The sequence below is a fragment of the Elgaria multicarinata genome, chromosome 5 (assembly GCF_023053635.1).
Source record: "Elgaria multicarinata webbii isolate HBS135686 ecotype San Diego chromosome 5, rElgMul1.1.pri, whole genome shotgun sequence".
In the NCBI taxonomy this organism is placed as follows: domain Eukaryota; kingdom Metazoa; phylum Chordata; class Lepidosauria; order Squamata; family Anguidae; genus Elgaria; species Elgaria multicarinata.
Window position 1 is genome coordinate 101,197,915 of NC_086175.1, and position 19,360 is coordinate 101,217,274.

Here is a 19,360-nt window from a genome sequence, read left to right on the forward strand (position 1 = left end):
AAGGCCTCCAGCTGCTACCATATTAATTTGAATGCCTCTGGGCTACATAGAGGGTTCAAGGGTTCCAGCCATGCACACACATGCACACTATGAGTGAGAAGGAACTCAAGCAAGGCATTCCACTACCCACCCGTTTTCCTTTTTTTAACTGATACAGCATCATGTGGGTACTGAGTATGCCCAGCTCTCATTGGACTGTTTATGGGAAGGCACCCCTTTATTTTTTTCAGTTTTGTTGTTTTCACTTTTGCAAAGCACATGCAATTCCTTCTTGATTCTTAGTGCTCCCAGTCTGGCTCCACTTCCACTGGCACTTGCTAGCTGTATTTGCCATTAGGTAGAATTCTTCATCTGCAGTCCAATTACCTTTCTCTCAAACGTAGCAAGACCTTTTTACTACAGCTATAGACATTTAATTTGAATAATACTTTGTTCAAAGTTTCGGGTTCACTGATGTAAAACTTTGTTTTTCTCTTCCAAAAGAGGAGCACACACAACCCTGTCTATTAAAAGAGTAGGTATTAAGGTAGTTCCAGATAGTAACCATAGCATTCCTTTGTCAAAACAAACTTGTAAGAATATCATAAAATATTTTATTTGATTAAAAAAATAGTTTTACGACTTGAAGAGTAAAATTTTCCTTCCCACAACTGCCTTGTTTGTACATGTATTTTAGTTTTACAAACCATTTTCCTGACAGTTTTTTCTTATGTTATCATTAAATAATATAATTATTAAAATAACTATATTATTTGTTTTCTCCATTACTACACCACCTTTGCATCATTACAGCAACATCAATGACCCTGGAACCATTTCCTGGCTTATATTCAGTAGACTGGACTAGTGCAGCATAACCAACTACTACATACAACTCTTCAACAATGAAGATGTCTGTCTGCCCACCTTCTATTAACAGGACTTTTCCACAGATGAGATTTTATAGTTATTTCAATTCCTCCAGAAGAGAACAATATGCAATTTTAACTGAGTGAATGGAGTTAACATACATGATTTTTTGTTACATAAATAGCAGCTGAGGGGAAGGCTGAGCAGGCAGGTGGGAGGGGTACGGATGGAGAGGGAAACCCTGTCCCTTTGTCAGGGTCACAACAAAAGTCACCTCTCCAGAAGTGCTATTTGCATTTCAAATGAAGCTCCCACTGCCCTCACTTAATGCTTCCATTGGAATGTACCTCTTTGGAGAGGTGATTTTTGTTAGGAGCATAGCAGGGAGAGGAAGAGTTAAACTTTTCTTCCCCACCCACTCGCTGCTTTTTTTCATACAATTATCCTCACAACTAGTTTGGCTCAGAGGCAAGAAATATGCTTTACTATTAGATTAAAAGATTCAGTTTCCCCTTTTGATTACCTAGCCCTTTTTTTTGTCAGGCTTGTGAACTGGTGCAGGATCTCACCTTTCCTGCTACAAGTATTTTCAGGTTTCTATTTAGAAGACATCTTAGATACCCAGAAGCAACTGGGGAAAAATCTTACTGGGTGAAGAAAGGTGCGTGAATTTACATAAGAGACTGGCTGTTTCAATTATTTTCTTATGGAATCTTCAAGACTTTGCATCAAAGGTGAGCAATATTTGCATTAAAATCTTGTTTCAAGCTCTCTGTAGTTTGGGATCAGTAGTATATTTCAGGTGCTGTATCAGAGTTGAAGCTGATACATAATTGCTAAGTTCAGTACTGCAAACTCAGCAACAGAATGGGACATCACAATCACACACAAGAATTCTTATTTATTCATTTTGCACATCCCTCCTTTCTTTCCATCTCCTTCATTTGATTTTTATGTAGCAAGGAAACCACTAGATGAACAAGTACTACCTGTCCGCTACAAACGGAGCTTATAGTAAGGGCCTCTTCACACATTATGCCTCTCCACCTACATGGAAAGCAGTTCCTTATTGGAAGTCACACACAGTTCACATGCACATGGACATTTTGCTGCATTTATATGAGAAGCACAACTGGCAATGGTTTTCCAAAATGTGTACACACTGAATACTTTGGATTGTGGACCCACCTTGCTCTTTGATTATACAGCCCCCAATATTCTTGGAGCCAACAAGGCCTTCAGTCCATAAAAGGCTTACTATCCCTGTTATAGTAAATATGAAACATTGACATAGTCCCATCATGTGGACAGGTTTAACATCCTTAGGATCTAGGCCAAGGATCAGGGTGCAACCCTAAGACCTGCTTGTTATGGATTTATTCAACCCTCTCGTTTGCAATTATTTTGCTGGTCACCGGAAATAAATGTGGCCAAAATAACTGGATGTGGAAAGGAAGCAAGACATGTAATTTAGCATCCCTGTTTCCTCAAGATGCCTATGAACACAAACCACATAACAGCCTCTTGGTATAAAACCACTCCCTGCCCTAAAATCTACAGAATCTAAAGGCATAGTTCTTAGACAATGCTCCTTTTCATTAGAAAATAATCCCATTCTATACTTCTCTCACCTGCAATCAGTTTAGAAAAAGTCTAAGAAAGCCACAAGAAGTCCACACTAAACAAACAAAGCTTTAACAGGCATCATACTACTTAATTACTAGCGGAAATCAAAGGAAACAATCATAAGGATGAGCTTCCATCCGGTGTTGTCAAATGCATTTATGCCACAGTTCAAAAACACAATAGCTATAGGCTAAAATGGCAATCAAGGGGACTTATATTATTTGAACAGATTATGCAAAACAATACTGATGTCAGTTCATTCTCCCCAGACACTATGAAAAGTCTTGTCAACAGTTTAAATACAGGAGCTTAAGAGACTGATCCCTCTGGAGGAGCTGAATAAAGTCTAGAGTTTCTCAGGATGACAGGCCAAATGTGAACACACATAGTTTTGTTTCTTGCACTCTCAATGCCCTAAATTACCTATTATTTAAGAAGTACAACTTGACATTTCATGAGGTCAGTGGGTCAATCCATCTACTTATACTTGATGGGTAAGGGCAATCAGAGAAAACTAAACCTTTAGACAGGAATGGAGAATGTGTGGCCCTCCAGATGTTGCTGGACTTTATCTATGCTGGCTAGGGATAAAGGGAGTTACAGTCACCGAACATGTGGAAGGCCACACATTGCCCATCATTGCTTTAGACACACCAAAAAGGCAGATAAGATAAGACAGGAATACTGCAGTGTGGGAAATGTTTGTGCATATACATGAGGTCTATTTAACATTCAAGACTGTGACTGGGTTCAGACAACACAATAACCAATGGTGGTTTAACTAGTTGACGGTTGGTTATTTAACCCACCATGAGTTATCATGTTGTGTGGAGGGAGTTTTTTTAACCAACAGTTGGCTATTTGGCCAAAATAACCAATGCAAATAACCAACGTTGTGCAGAGTTGGCTATTTGAACCACCACTGATTATCGTGTCGTGTGGAGGGCACTGTTGGTTATTTGCTCGGCCACCATTGGTTATTTCATCAACCACAGAGTCACAAGGCAAGAGCAGTTAAACCGGTGGCCGCTCTAGTCCAGCTGGCAGGATAGATTTTCAACAGGAATGGCTGATGGGATACTCATGGGAGGACTGAGGGGGGGGAGAGACAGCGGGCAATGAGTGTGTCAACTCAGAGTGAACTAATAGTCAACTCAACACTGATCCTAATCCACAGCACAATTAATTGTTATCATGTTGTGTGGGGAGTACCCCCTAGATCAGCAGTTGTCGAGTTGATTATTACCCCACCGTTGACTATCATGTTGTCTGAACGCAGCCTGTGCCTCTACCAGTCCAGGACAGTGTTCTTCTACTGCCACATCCAACTTGACGTAAAGGCTGCCACTGCTTCGTTTTTGGCTGCTGAATCAATACTTCAAGTTCCTCCGAGTCTCAGCCTACAAACCATTGATGGCATGGGCTGAGCTAGTTAAACAAAGCCATCATTTTCAATTTTCATTTTTTATTTTTAAAATTTTATTAGTTTTCCAAAACAAAATTAATCATTTTCCATTTTCCAGTGACTGCTTTATGGCTTGTCTGTCTCAAGAGGCAAGAGGGGCAATCAGCAAGCCTGAAGCATGCTTCTGACTGTCCCCAGATGGGCAGCTTTGACAAAAAAAAGCTTACTTGAGGCCATTTTGGTATATCTAGTATTCTTACTCATGTAAGATATAATTATATACATTCTGGATCTAACTTACGCTACTAATATAGTACAAATATACATCAAGTGCAATTCAGGTAACAGTCTTGAAGTAACAGCATTGGAATACATCAATAAATAGGAACCGGCATGTTTAAAATAGATCACCCTTCCCCCAACACAGGTGTTGAGCAAGTCCTTGTTCTGCACTTTAAGCATCGTCTGCTGTAGTGTCATTTCTCCTTCTCTCCTTCTTCCTCCGATAGTTCTGGATAATACTGCATGTGCCACTGATCAAGAACACAACCGATATGGCAGCAAAGTAACCAGCATAGATCATGAACTGGAGAAAAGGAGGGGGGAGAGAGAGAAGTGGTGAACTAAGACATCTTTCTTAGGGCCAGTCCTACCATTAAGCAGGGTGAAGGAGCCTGTTGAGTGCTGCAGATTTGTGGGAGGGGGCATTATAAAGAGAGCAAGTAGTCAATTATTTAGTTATATTTTTAACTTAACAGGGAAGGAGGAAGTCACCATTTCGATTCTCTGCCTCAAATGTCTTGAACTGCTTAGGACCATTATACTCTAATGAATGGTAAGTCACATTTGTCCTCCATCTAACCCACCGTCCATTTTTGCCAGTACATTCTTTTGGTATGGTTCAAATAAAAAGCCAAGGCCACAAGGAGCATCAGTTTCAAACTAAAACATGGACAACAGCAACTGGCACCTTTGAATTTGTTGCACCTCCTGACAGCTCAAAATAAGTCAGACTATTATAAGCATTTCCATTGTCCATTAGGAACGTGGCTGAAAAAAAAGCATTTCTCCTCAGCAAACACAGGGCACGGCACCATTCACCCTCCCAAAACCAAGATGTTGGGACTAGAATTACCACCCACCCATTGGAGATAGCCAAAAGGCTTTACCAGGAAGGCTGTGCATTCTCACTTTTCCCACTCAGCCAAAATAAAAGCATGAGCCTTACCTGTGTGAATATGTCCAGCCCAAGCCCTTTTGCATCGACAACTATCAATGTGAGCAGCGTTTGCAATGCCAGGGCAATGAAAGTATTGACCCCAAACACAAGGGCATAGCGCTGTACGCTTAGATTCGTAGCAATCTGGAACCTTTGGAGAAAAAACAGAGTGGAAAGACAGAATATGAGCTTAGGAGAGAATGCATTTCTTTCATGGTAGACAGCAGGAGTACCCTACCAAAGTTGATCATCAAGAGAGTTGGGGGTACAAACCAGATGCACAGGTAGCTGTACCATGCATTTCACACACAGAAGTGTCCGGATTTCTGATTTTAAAAACAAAGGGAGTACATGGGGCAGGGGAGCTGTATCCTCCTCCACCCTTTCTCCCCAAAAGCTCTGATCTTTAGCAAGGGTCACTTTCGCTATCAAAGCCCTTGCCAAAAAAAGGAGTCTGATGATAGGGGCTACAGGGAAGTAACCCGCAGGGAAGGGGAGTGTTTTTACAGTCTCCTCTGCATTCTTCTCACTCCTCTTTCTACATGATTGGGGGCAGTTCCATGTTTAAACGACACACAACTGTCACAATCACATCCTAATTTGGCCTTGTACACATTTCCATATGTGTACCCTACTGCATGAACCCACAAATCAAAACACACTGGGCTGTTCACACAACACGCTAACCCACACTCAGTTATTTCGAACAGTGGGTTGTTTGTTGAACTATGGGTTATCATGTTGTCTGAACGCAGCCAAGTTGGCTTGTTAACCATGCTGTGTGGCTTATTTTTTTCTTGAACAAGCCACCTTGAGAACCCATGGTTTGTTATGGGATTGTTCAGGGTGGTTAACAAGCCACACTGCATAGTTATCAAACCAGGCAACATAATCCACTCTGCGGAAAACGTGTTGCATTCAGACAACATGATAACCTGTCATTCAACACACCATGGTTTAAAATAACCCACACCCAAACACTGAGTGTGGATTAGTGTGCTGTGTGAACAGCCCCACTGTTGACATTTCCCAGTCCATGTATCAAAGGGAAATTCAAAGAAGTTTAACAAGTTGCACTATCCCAGCTCAGGAACATTAGCAAATCAAGACAGACATGCCCATTTGTAAAATGGGAACGCCACTGACCTAATTCAGTGCTGGGAGGATAGACAAGGTGCAGAAATATTAACTGTCATGAGCCTTACGGATAAAGTGAGTTACAAATTACAAGGGCTTTGTTAACACTGAAGGGAAGGGAGAAGCCAAGATGTTTATTAACATAGAATGGGACGGGAGAACCAGCTAAACTTGAACACAACTGAGAAGAATCAAAATTAATTCAGCTTTGCAGTAACTAATGCAGCTTTAAATTACTTTCTGGGTTGCATTAATCAAGTCACTGTAGAGGGAAATAATGCAATACCACTCCGTCCTTCCTGAAACTGTGCCAAACAATCAGCCTGTTGGTGACAATTCAGCTTATAGCAAAGATGATTAAGGGTTTGGAATATACAGTAAGGAATAGCAGGAGAAACTGAATAGAGTACCCAATGCAACACTAATGTAAACTCGGTTGTGCTTGTGTAAACAACTTCAAGCACCATGTTAATACTGCTTGCCAAAGCAACAGCATCCCTGGAAAACCCAGCACGCCAACATGCACTACTGCCATGGCGCTCAATGGTAGCATTGCATTGGATACTGCCTGTTGGGCGCTTCCAGACGAGGCTTTTATCCTCCCATCACCTGGCCTCATTCACTGAATTTTATCGAGAGTGGGGGGGCTAGACAACAATGTCCCATGTTTTCTCACTGTCCCAGTTTTCCCATCTTCTTTCTTACCGCAGAAAAGCCATTAAGGAAAAAAGATGGAAGAGCTGCACAGTGCCTCCCGACTATAAAAGCTAGGAGTCCTTCATCTGGAAGCATCCCATGTGTATTTATTCCAAAATGAACAGGGTGGGATATGGTTATTTTGGTCAGCATTTTAAGACTGTTAAGAATTGGTAAACGACACAGCCGAAAAAGGATTTGCATACATTGCAAAACAAATATGCAGCCTAATCTATGCATATTTGCTCTGAAGTTAACTTTGATAAAGTGCCTGGGGCTTATTCCTCAGTAAACACGCACAGCCTTAGACTGAAAATCACAGTGTTCTCCCTTACTGCAGCTAAGCACTGACACACGTTTTCAGAACAAATTGTAGAAAGACCTCCCCTGGAGGCTTTACGAACTAAAAGATCAGTCAGGTGAGGTATACATTTAGGAAATCCTGTTGTTCAAACAATCGGACTCTACAAACCATTCCAACTCCAACTATATAAGCAAAAAGCACGGTTCCAAACCAATAATGATGGAAGTCACCTGGGAAGGGCCATAGATCTGTGTTAGAGCACATGTTTTGCCTAAAAAGGTGCCGGGTTCAATGTCTAGCATCTCCAGGTAGGGCTAGGAAATATCCTCATCTGAAACCCTGGAGAATTGCTTCCAACTGACCTAGATGGACTTTGTGTAAGGCAGCTTCCTATGTAAATTCATGGGAGCCTCCTGAGACAGCAATTTTCCCCTCTATAGCAGTTCAAAGATTAAAGTTATCGATTCCCATGTCCTTGCTATCCTTATTTACATATCTTCTATCACTACGGCCCTTTACCTCAGCCATTTACAGCACCCAGTAACATGGACATTCTGCCCTAGTTGGTTTAATTCCATTACAGCTATTGCATTACATTGCAGCATGAATTTCATTGCACAAACCTACTACATGGTTGGTACACACACACTTGCTGCTCAAAGTACTTCTTGTCCTTCCCTGCTTTCTACTTTACTCAAAAAAAAAAAAAAACTTGGTAGACATCCAACATGCAGGTGTCAAAATACGGAGAGTCCATTTCCACCCTGACATTTCAGATTGCCAGTGACTTATTGACTACATGCTCAAAGCCACAGAGGTTTGGCATGGCAGCCGTAAGATGTAATTTGCCAAAACAAACGAACAAAAACTCTAATGATTGTATAAGGCAAACCAGAAACCCTTTCTCCTTTTAATAAATTGACACCTGGTTTCAAAGTGACATCAAGTAGGCAAGAAAAGATATGAAGTATTCCCCGCACCTGGCTTCACATTTTAAAACCAGCTACTTCTTCCCACCCCCACTCTATCTGCTACGCATGCAACATAAGCATACCTGCACCACACCTGGCCAGGCTAGAAATCCCTGGAATGTGAGCACTACACACAGGGAAGGCAATCCAGTTTAAAACAAGATGCCTGGCTCATTTCCTTGCAGGCCCCCACACTAATTTTTGTGAACCGCCCAGGGAGCTTCGGCTATTGAGTGGTATAAAAATGCAATAAATAAATAAATAAGCCACTAGCTCAATACAAAATATCCACAAATTTTGGGTTATATTAAAGATGCTCTTTCTGTTTGAATTCACCAGATTCAGCTGTGCTCCAGCAAAAGACACAATTTAACAAGGCGCTGTGATCTGAAGTTTATGAATCTAGATATTCCTCTGGATTGCCAAACAAGCAAGGAAAGGAATTCCTAATGCAGAATATCAACTCAGGATATAAAATGCAATACAGCCTTGGGTTAAGTTTATTGAAATAAAATGTAATATTTTAACAATTACATTTCTTTCAATTTTACTGTGCTCCTATTCTGATTTACAGGAGCATAGTAAATACCAATACTGATTTAAACCAGTAAGCTAAAATGTTCCATGCAAAAGGCATTCTCACCAGGAAACTTCTGACCTGGAGGTCATCCATTTAAACATCTCTGTGTTTTTAAGCCATGGCCATGGCTCTTTTATTGCTCTATCTGTGACAAGACTGAAGTCTTCAGACAAACATAGCCAACATCCCCCCAAAGCTAGGTTCAATTAGGACAGCTACAAACTGATAAAATTTGCAAAGTACTTACGTTGCGATTGTGATGAGCAGCATATAGACAATTCGGAATACTACATAGGAAGCGTAGCATACCCAGATGTTACGAATGGTGTCCATGATATACACAGCCGCAGCAATGAAGAGGGAGAACATGGCTAAGGCTATTTCACCCCAAGTAGCCCAAGATATTTTTATGTGGCCTGCAGCAAACACAGCCACAGCTCCTAAAAGTGAAAAATCCAAATAACTTAGTGTCTGAAAATATTTGTATCCAGTATAGATATAGAGAAGATATTTTTGAATGGATATTTTTGTTTCACAGAGCAGGGGGTGGGTGGGCAGGATTTCATTCACTTCAAATTTTGATATTGAAAATTCTTCCCTCTCGACATGTCCTCAGAACAATCTCCCTGGCAGCCTCACAGGGACACTGTGTGAGGGGAAAAAGATGGCTGTGTCCCTGCCCCTTCCTGAGAATTTATACTATGCAGTAGCCCCCACACTTTACAGCTACCAGCAGCAGCTTTAAACTGTAAAAAGAAGTGTACAAGAGGCTCCCACCTCTTAGCCTACCATCTCTCTTGGCTAGTCTTCAGGGCAGGGGCACGCAATTGTGGCCCTCCAGATATTTTGGCCTACAACTCCCATCTGGCCTAGCCAACAAAGCCAATGGTGAGGGATCATGGGAGTTTTAGGCCAAAACATCAGGAGGGCCACAAGCTGCTCACCCTGCTTAGGGTTTTTATAGTTATATTGTGCAGGTGGGCTTCAGGGAGAGAGCCTATGTAGTTTCCCAGTCTAATGGTTAGGACCATTACTGAATTGTGTTTGCGAAGTAAAGGTGGCACAACCATAGCCATGTTGTTTCAACTGGCATTACATTAGAGACATGAATATGACCAACAAATATTTCCAAACATCCTGCACATATTTGCTTGGATGACTTCTCCAGGAGGCTCCTGTAAACATGATTATCTCCAGTCAGAATTTCAAAACATATTACTAACGTGGTAACAGAAGCAACTGTGTCATCTCATGCACACATCACACGAAACTCACCCAACAGCAATTTGATGGAGTGCTGTTTAGATAAGATGGTCTCTCCCCTACACTAAGAAAGAACAATTTTGCCAACTGCACTAGATAGCAGCACTATAAGTAAGGCACATCCAGTGCTTAGGAGCCCCGTAACAAGCATCTCTCAACAAACAAACAGACCAAAAAACAAAACAAAACCCATAAACAACAAAAGAGTGAAAGGGAGAACTTACCCAACAATGTAGAAACAGCCTCCACACCACCGTTATAGATCTCAGAGCTTTGCGACGGTAGCACCTTTTCCCACAAGCCTTGAGCATAGTTTATGACCTGGAAGTAGCCACATGTTGACAGTGCCCACCACACAGACCAACACAGCAGAGTCCGGGAAGAGTAACATTGCAGGAAGTCCTGCCAGAGCTCTTTGATTACATTCACAATGTCCACCTTCTCCTCCTGTATAGATTAAAACACAAAAATTCAACTAATCTTTCTACCCAAGAGTCATGTGGAAGCACCACAGTGCTCTCGGAAGATTACAGATCCAAACAGGCCTGATGAAAGAAAATCTTCCATTTATTCAAGCAGTTAAATAATGCCACCCACAGCAAAGCCTCTGGCTCTCTTGCCATAAAAGAGCTGAACCATGACGAGCAAAACAGAGCGCCAGTAGTTTGTACATTTGCATGGCCCTTCTCTCATCATGGATAGAAGGGACTGCCTATCATGAATGGCTTGTCCAAGTCATGGATCATGAGCAAAACCATGAATGTGCATGCAACCACAATTTCTTTTGATGTGTGTTGAATGATGGTGTGCAAAAATTTGTGTGGAAAGAGAGGCTGGCTCTCTTGCCAATGGAAAGATTCAGACTAGTCATTTGCATTGTGGAATATGGATAAAAAACTAAAAGCTATGGTCCACAAAAGCAATCACATGAATTGGCCTCCTAAAATCTTTCAAACCCATTAATATATATGGTATTAAAACTAGCATAATATTTCTGGAACAAAGATAGACAGCAGTAGCTACTGCTATCTATCCACCTTCTCATCAACCAACAAGAGGAAACTTAGGTCAGCCACCACCATCTTGTTTATGAAATCTAAACATCAGAGAACTAAAATAAATTCCGAGAAAGTCAATTTCCTCAGACAAGCCACTATTTTCTATGAAAATAGCAATTTCACATTCTACAACCACTTTTACAGAATAGATTTAACAACATTAAAACAAGATGAACATTTTAAAAATTTGAAGTAGACAAATAGTAGATCTGTGAAGCAGAGCTGGTCTAGTAGAAGTTACAGTCTGTACAATGGATGGCTCTTGCGTTCTAAAAAAGTGTGGCTGACGTGGAAGAAGACAAAGCAAAATATTAATATTCCCTTTTGGTTAGCTAACACAGAGCAAGTTTTTAGGTGGATTTAAGACTTGAAACTATGACGATGGTGTGTGCAAAGTTAAAAACCAATAAATGAATACAAACATCAACTACAGTGTTACCAAATCAAATTATTTCAAGAGCTGTTAGTCCTATCTAAGATGGCACCTCAATTCTCAAACTGAAAAAAGCAAGCACAGCACAACTGTTACTATATGATTAGTCTGTCTCATTCTGCTATGTTATTTCTTTAGAGAAGGGGTTGGCAACCTAGTGCCCTCCACATATTTCACTCTATAACTCCCATATTCTTGGACCACTGGCCATGTTGGCTAGGACTTATGAGAGTTGTAGTCCAAAGCACCTAGAGGGCACCAGGTTGGCTTCCCCTGCTTTAAAGAGATCACTTGATGCTTTTCTGTAAAAAATATTCTCCTCAAAAGTACAAGACTAAAGGTTGCCTGGAGACAGGGGACAACAAATCTTGGCACTCCTTGGTAGCCAGGTAGTTTGTTCTTACAATGACCCTATTTCCCCACTCCACAGGAAGGAGGCAGGGTTTGCTGACATTACATTGAGCTCACGGCCCAGCACAACTGTGGAGGGCGAGCCTCATCTTCCTCCACAGCTCACAAGATGGATGGGAACTTATTCCCACTACACTAAGCCTCCAAAAGAATCACATAGTCTCTCTCAAGTATCTTGAATTTCAGTACAGCATCAGGGAAAGCCCATGCATTTGTCCTGTGCTTCTCAAGTCAGTCTAATGGCATCACAGAGAACCCCCATATTTCTCCAGGTACAGAAGAAGGGCAGCAGCTCTCCTTGATTGTGTGTTCTCACCAGAGCAATCAGCAGTGAGCTGGCAAATGCATTTGATTTTGTTCTGACTTTTATACTGCCTGTTCGGTGCATTCTCTTCCCCTCCTTATTGTTTTATTATGATTTTATTAGAATGTAAGCCTATGCGGCAGGGTCTTGCTATTTATTGTTTTACTCTGTACAGCACCATGTACATTGATGGTGCTATATAAATAAATAAATAAATAAATAATAATAATAATAATTGCCTGGAAGACAAGATGATGTCCAATAGACTTCATTGCAGCTCAGCTTGGTACAGTGCGCTATTAACTCCTATGTTGCTGTCCAGTCCATACATAAAGCTTTCTTCTGGCATTATGAAGATATTGGCCCTGTTCACATGTAACAACAACCAGTGATGTGTTATCATGCACAAGTGGCTGCGATGCCTGCCGTGCACCCACCTCTTCCACTTTACTGCACAACCCGTGATCAGCTCCTTTGTAGGTTGCTGAGTGTGACATCCGAACCCAGACCTATAGGATGTTTACAGGCTAAACAATCCAATGGTTAATCTATAGTTTGTTATTGGGTTACCTGCTGGGTTGTTTAGCTTCTAAACAACTCAGTGGTCTGGGTTCACACATCACACCGCACAACCTATGAAGGAGCCTATTATAGGTTCTGTGATAAAGCAGAAGAGGCAGGCACACTGAAGGCAGCGCCCATTCGTACACAACAACCAATGGGTTGTCACTATGTTTGAACCAGGTCAATGAAGGTAATTTATTTGTTCCCAGAAGATTCTGAAATCTTCAAACTATTGTTAATCTAACATGATACGGCATGTTCAACTATTCCAGCAGAGAATGTTCCTTATGATGGGGAACAAACCTAACATGTTTAAAATTCATAGAGAGAGACCCAGCTCACATGATTAAACAACTCACAACTCACAGTGTGTTAACCATGAGTTGAGTGGGAGAGAGCTGGCTCCCGACCATTTGCCTGCTGCTTCTAGTGCACTAAACAACCCAGGGGTAGTTCTCCATGGCAATCTAGAATTAGAATTAGAACCTATGGCGTATTCACGGGTTATAGCTCTGGGTCGTTTCAATAACCCAGAGTTCCAGGTCTGGACATCATGGAGAACAATACAGCATTGTTTAGCAAAACAGTTGTGGGCGAGAAGCTAGGAGCCAGCATGTTCACTCCCCAATCAACCCATGGTTTAGTTGTGTGAACCAGGTCAAAAGCGGCATATTGTTGCTAGTTACTGCAGCTAACTAGCTCAGTTTTTGTAGGAAAAAAAGAACAAGTGAATAAAAACATATATATTAGGAGAAACCTACATCTTATCCACCCTTGATCAAAGTATCCCAGCTGTAGAACTGCCTGATGAAACTACTGTGTTTGATAAAGTGGAGGCAACATTAGGACGCAATAAATAACACAACAGTGTCCTTAAATAGCATGTTCCCACCTTGGGATGTAAATCGACACTGCTAGCATTGCACAGTTATCTGCAATATGATGAAAGCTATCACTTCCCGATTCCTGCGAAACAGACAAACGTAAATGTGTACATGATCTACAACAGCCTTCCTCAACCTGATACCTTCCTTCCCCCAACCTGATGGGAGCTGGACTTCAATTCCCATCAGCCTCAGTCAGAATGGCCAGTGGTCAGGAATTCTGGGAGCTCTAGTCCAAAACATCTACAAGGCAACGGGTTGGGGAAGGCTGGTCTACAAATAAGATCTACCAGATAAACAACAAAGCCATAGATACTCTTATTCACCTTCATCTATGCAAGTATATTGAAGGCTGGTTTGGAGAAACCCAGTTCCCCTTCCCTGATCTACAACTACAGTATATTTTCTTAGGAAAGACCTTCACAGCACTGACAAAAAATTCATATGGAAGAAGAGCTTGCTCCCACAGCCCGGGTGTTGTAAATTTCAGCTGAAGGCTGTAGGGCAGGGTGGGGTGGGGGTGAGGGTGGAGGGATGGTGGTGAACAGACAGCAGGAGACAAGAGGAGGAAGAGATGCAGCATTTGCCTAACCAAGGCTAAGCTGTGGTAGTGAAGGTTCGCATCTCTGCAGAAAGAGTGAAGAACAACTTCACAGTAATCCTTTGTTTGGGAAGGAGTATTTGGCTGGGTAACATTAATCCTATGGAATGCTAATACTTTCATTACCAATGGCAGCCTAGGAAACAAAAAACCAACCATACAGATTTCATTCTGGCCAAAAGGTACGTTTCTAAATATTTTCTAGCTTTGTTTACACTGTTACAAAAGTTCCCTCTCTGTTGAAATGTTCGTTCACAGTTCAGTACATCTTGCAAACCCTTCTAGAAGTTTCTTGGTGCCACAAGACACAGAGGCACAGCAGGCAGTACCATTGCAAATTAACCCAACAGTTGTTCTCAGTGCAAAGGCAGAGTAGGTATCTTCCATAACCCCTGAAACAGCAGCATGCTTACCTGCTGTTCTGCAGGATGCTCTTCTATATTTAAAGGAACTTTCGATTCAACATCTTCCCACCCAGGAACCCTCTTTAAGGCAGGATCATCGTGGATGACTGTTCCATTTTTACAATCTACAGCCTCCGTTTCCTTACTGACCTGGGTGCTTGTGAGGTGGTGAAAGAAAAGGCTTTTCTGTGGCATGGGCAGAAACCAGGCCACGGCAAAGGCAACAGATACGGAGGTGAGAGACACCACATTCAAAATGAACAGCGACCAGCCAGCAACAGACACCAGGATTTGCCCACAGACAGAGCCCACAGTGTAACCCACAAGGGCAGCACTTCGACAGTAGCTTGTGACTTTTTGGTATAAGTTCAGGTCCACAACACTATAGATGTAGGAATAATAGGCAATTTCTGTTGCAGTCACCAGTCCATAGAAGAATTCAAGGAACTGAATAGCCAGCAGTCCTTTGGCATAGAGCAGCATGAACCATGTCACTATAAGGCTTAGTCCTTGAAGAAGGATGACGGGCTTGTATCGGAGGTAGTCTGTTGCCAGGAAGACAGGGAACAGCAGCACCAAATAAGAGTAAGTCCATACTGGATAAATTTCATTGAAGACCTACAAGAGGAAGAAGTCATAAACTTTTAGAAATGGAAATTCATATTCTGACAACAAATATTTGACTAATACAGGGATGGGCAACTTGTGACCTTCCAGATGTTTAGTTGCCCATCCCTGGACTAATGGAACCTAGACACATTGCTAGCAGTATTTGGAAAGTAACAGATTTTATTTAGTGTAATATCAATCACCATCTCGCCATAATAAAGTTCAAAAAGTGCTAATATATCAACTTTGGAAACTTTGTGGAGAAATGGTGACGTAAAAATTATAAAGTTACAATTTAAATTAAAATGTGAAGGGTATAAAATAGAATTAAACAAAATAATCAAATAGTTACATAGTAACTTATGTAGAACAGCAGCAGATCAACTCTCAAGTTATCTATCTTCAATGGAACAGTTCAATGGAACAGTTTTAAGTTGACCCTAAGCTGTAAAAATAGTAGGTGCCAAGTAAATTCTCTCCAGGAAGTCTATTCTACAGCCTAAGCACCCTTGGAGGCATCTGAAGGATATGGGGCACAAAGTTCCAAGGAGGGAAAAAGTCAAGGTAGGAGATATCTTCCTTCCCTTGCAGCCAACACTAGATGGAGGACTTTGCTTAATCCACAACAATCCCGTTAGTCCAGTGTGATTTTGGAAGAAAGATGCTTGCAGGTTGAATCATTCATTTCAATGGGTACTCTAAGTAGGACTAGCAATGGATACAATTCTGTTTTCCTATTCATAGCTTTAGGAGAAGTTCAGAGATATCCTGTTCCTTTTCTGTTCTAATGCTGATGTTAGGTTTGGTGTCACTGGCCATAGTGGGGAATGATTTTCCCCTGTTCACCAGCAGAATAAATTATTGGTGCTGGCTGAATTTATTCTTACATTTGTGGAAGCTTTACACTTTGGGATGAAATTTAATGTATCTTGTTAAAATAAACTCAAGAGAATTCTGTGTTGCCCTGTCAGTGTTTTTAAGTTCTTGGTCTTCCACCAACTTCATAAAGCTGATAAGAGAATTAACATGTTTGAGCTTTAGAATGACATCATTGGAGTCGAGAGGCTTAATTCCTCTGCCTTCTACTCTGATGTTGTAAGTATATCTGGTGGAACACAGAGCAAAGCCCTGACATTGCCAAACCTGTACAGATCTAAGACTACAATCAAATTACTACATCAACATTTTTCTAAGATGATGCCTACAGTTTCACAGCAAGTTCTCAAAAATATTTTTTAAAAAAACATGGTTAAAACAAAACAGGGGGTTGGACTCGATGGCCTTATAGACCCCTTCCAACTCTACTATTGCTATTTACTGTTTTACTCTGTACAGCACCATGTACATTGATGGTGCTATATAAATAAATAATAATAATAATAATAATAATAATAATAATACTATTCTATGATTCTATGAAGGGGCATGGGGAGGCAGAAAGCAGAGTAAGTTGAGAAGACTGGGCCACGCCTGAGAGATACCATCTGGTAAGGGTTGGCTGACATGGCACTGTATATCTCTGGCTTTGAAACTGCAGTGGCAAGAGCAGGCAGGGTAAAATTGCCAACCTTAGCTTCAAAATGGACATAGACTAAAAGCATCTGAAAAAAGAAGCAGTGAGCAAATCGACCAAAAACTTGCAAGACTGGATGTGTCAGAACCTAATCACAAGATCTGGAGTATATTTTCCTGTGATTTATAGCAACAAAGATAAAATCATTTGTAAGGTCAATCCCAAATGCTTCCTGGGACAGGTGCCTGTTACTTCTAGGTAACCTATGGCAACAGAGCAAGCTGGTGGCGCTGATGTCAGTGGGGTGGTGAATCAGCTCTGGGTTCAATCAGAACCAGTCAGGATGCTAAAGGACCTATCCAAGGTACGGAAGGTGTGCAGTTGTGCATCTGGACCTTGAACAGTTCCTTTAGAATTCTGATTGAAACCCAGAGTGGATTCACCGCCCCACTGACAAAGGAGCCACCAGCCTCCACTGCATGGCAGACCAGCCCAAACGGTTCATTCTATCATTGAACTACACAAATAGATAGAAAGTTCCTCCTAATATATAAGCCCTTTACATGCTAGGGTCACTAAACACTACCCAGGCATCTTCCTTCCACGATTACCTGGAAGCCCATCTATTGCTATGGGACCACTCAGCAGTTAAAATAGCACCCTATTCCCCATTGCAATCTGACAACACCTATCTCCATGGGCAAGATTCTAAGTGTGTTTACTCAGAAATAAGTCCCATTCAATTCAATGGGACTTACTCCTTGGAAAGTGTGCTTATGGGTCTCCCCGTCTCCCCCACTTTTATTGTGGCTTAAAGTGACTCCTGGCATTATGGAAACTGTCACATCAATGGTTTTTTGAACTGGTTTCCTCCCAACCACCAACATCCAGCTCTTTAATTCCGGGTTTCCCAAATGTAAATCCCATAATTTCCTTGCTCCTTTTCCTTTGTTTTCACTAACTTGTGAAAAACCAAAAATGAAAAAGTGTTTGTTTTTCTGAAATTAAGATCAATCTCAAGCATCTCCCCCATCACCCCTTTCCAAAGCACCACAACCCGGTGAAATGCTGGGAGTTATATCTAACACATCGCCAGTGGCATCTTTCCTCTGTAACAACTTAAGAGTCAGCCAGCTCACTCTGCAACTGCAACTGCTACTAGGTGACCAGGTTAAGCTCTCAGGAGGAAGTGATGCACCCCAAACTTTGGCCAAGAATCAATAACATACTCATAAACATAGACAGCCCACACCAAACAAGCTAGGGCTACAGCTGTGCGGATTTTTTTTTGCTAAAGACCAGACTTTTGGAGTTTCCCCCCTAAACCCAACGGTTTGATAGCAACTGGAGTTTCCCTACTGATTGAATGACTGAATTGTGGCAGTTCAAGAGGCAATCTTACTCGATTTTTGTCTGTGTGGATCCCAGCACACAATGCAGCTCCCCACCGGCAAATAAGATTGCAAACTCGTTATTCGAGAAGAGCTCCTGTGCCTTTCAGAGTTGTCTGGCAAGAGGATCCACTTACACCCTCTTTCCCTTTCCCTGAGAGCATCAATCGCTGCCCGAGATCTTAGGGTGGCACACAAGGCGCAACTCGGATTTCCTGGACACCTCATAACCAGGCAGGCTCCAGGAGCAACCCATTCAACTACGAGGCGGGTCAAGCTTCCGTTTCTAAGGATGGTGGAGACCCAAGCCCGCCTGGAAGCTCAGCCCCCAAACTCAGAGCCCCGCTTAATTCTCATCCGCAAAAGCTTATGCCGTAAGAAATGTGTGAATTCTTACAGGTGACTGTGTTGGCTTAACTCGAGGAACGCCTGGGAAGAGAAAAACGCTCTGCACATGCTCGGCGACACTCTCTTCATTATGGCATGGAGCCCCCATGCGTCTCTTTAGCCCCGCCACAGAGATGGGCAGAGCCCATAAAGCGCCCCCTTGTCCCGGCCCCCGCGGAAAAGCTCAGCAATACCTGCGTCTCGGTGAGGTTCTTGTCCGGTCCCAACAGGTAAGGCGTCAGGAAAGGCTCGGACGGCCGCAAGTTGGCAAAGAAGCCGTAGCCGCAGAGCACAGCCGTGGGCAGAGCCGAGCCGAAGGGGCGCGGAGCCCGCCTCACGCGGCGAGGCAGCACCCGGGACCGGAGTCCGTCCAGGACTTCCTGCGCTTCCATCCGACGAGCCCCGGGATGGGGCGCCTCTCCGCGTCGGTCTTTCAGCGGCGGCGCTCCGCCACGCACTGCTGCGCTCGGCTCCAGGCGGGCGCGAATGAAGGCGGCCACCCACGCGGCCAGCAGCCAAAGGCACCTTGACCCTGCGCAGTAGCAGCCGCCGCCGCGTCGCGCACGCCCTCCGCCTTCCGGTTTCCTTTGCTGCCGGCGGAGGGGGAAGGAGAAAAGCCGCCTGGCTGCTTCGAAGTAAATGGAGAACGGGGAAGGTGCGCGGGCCAGCGAGCCGGCAGTTGTATTCATTTGCTGTTTTGTTTTCTTATTACATGTATACCCCGCCTCTTTTTCCTCTAGCAATGAACCCA

The 19,360-nt window shown here is 42.6% G+C and overlaps 1 protein-coding gene across 2 annotated transcripts; it reads right to left on the bottom strand.

The window, feature by feature from the left end:
- Positions 1-597: 597 nt before the first annotated feature.
- On the bottom strand, positions 598-19,010 carry SLC19A2 (solute carrier family 19 member 2). 2 transcript variants are annotated; one of them, XM_063126912.1, is made up of 6 exons: positions 18,804-19,010; positions 14,860-15,327; positions 10,275-10,497; positions 9,035-9,227; positions 5,109-5,250; positions 598-4,466 (listed from the first exon to the last, which is right to left on the bottom strand). In XM_063126912.1, the coding sequence occupies exons 1-6, from the start codon at positions 18,999-19,001 to the stop codon at positions 4,335-4,337; spliced, it is 1,356 nt and encodes a 451-aa protein (XP_062982982.1). In that variant the 5' UTR covers positions 19,002-19,010; the 3' UTR covers positions 598-4,334. The 2 variants fall into 2 exon arrangements, with proteins under 2 accessions (XP_062982982.1, XP_062982981.1); XM_063126911.1 differs by having other exon boundaries at positions 14,719-15,327.
- Positions 19,011-19,360: the final 350 nt, after the last annotated feature.

What these genes read in the sequence shown, in the direction of transcription:
- SLC19A2 (XM_063126911.1), bottom strand. Translation starts at nt 19,001, where the DNA reads ATGGAAGCGCAGGAAGTCCTGGACGGACTCCGGTCCCGGGTGCTGCCT. An exon ending in AGAACCTCACCGAGACGCAG is followed by an intron (nt 15,328 to 18,803) that starts GTATTGCTGAGC and finishes TTCCTCTTGTAG; the next exon opens with GTCTTCAATGAAATTTATCC. An exon ending in GGCTGTTTCTACATTGTTGG is followed by an intron (nt 9,228 to 10,274) that starts GTAAGTTCTCCC and finishes TTTCACTTTTAG; the next exon opens with GAGCTGTGGCTGTGTTTGCT.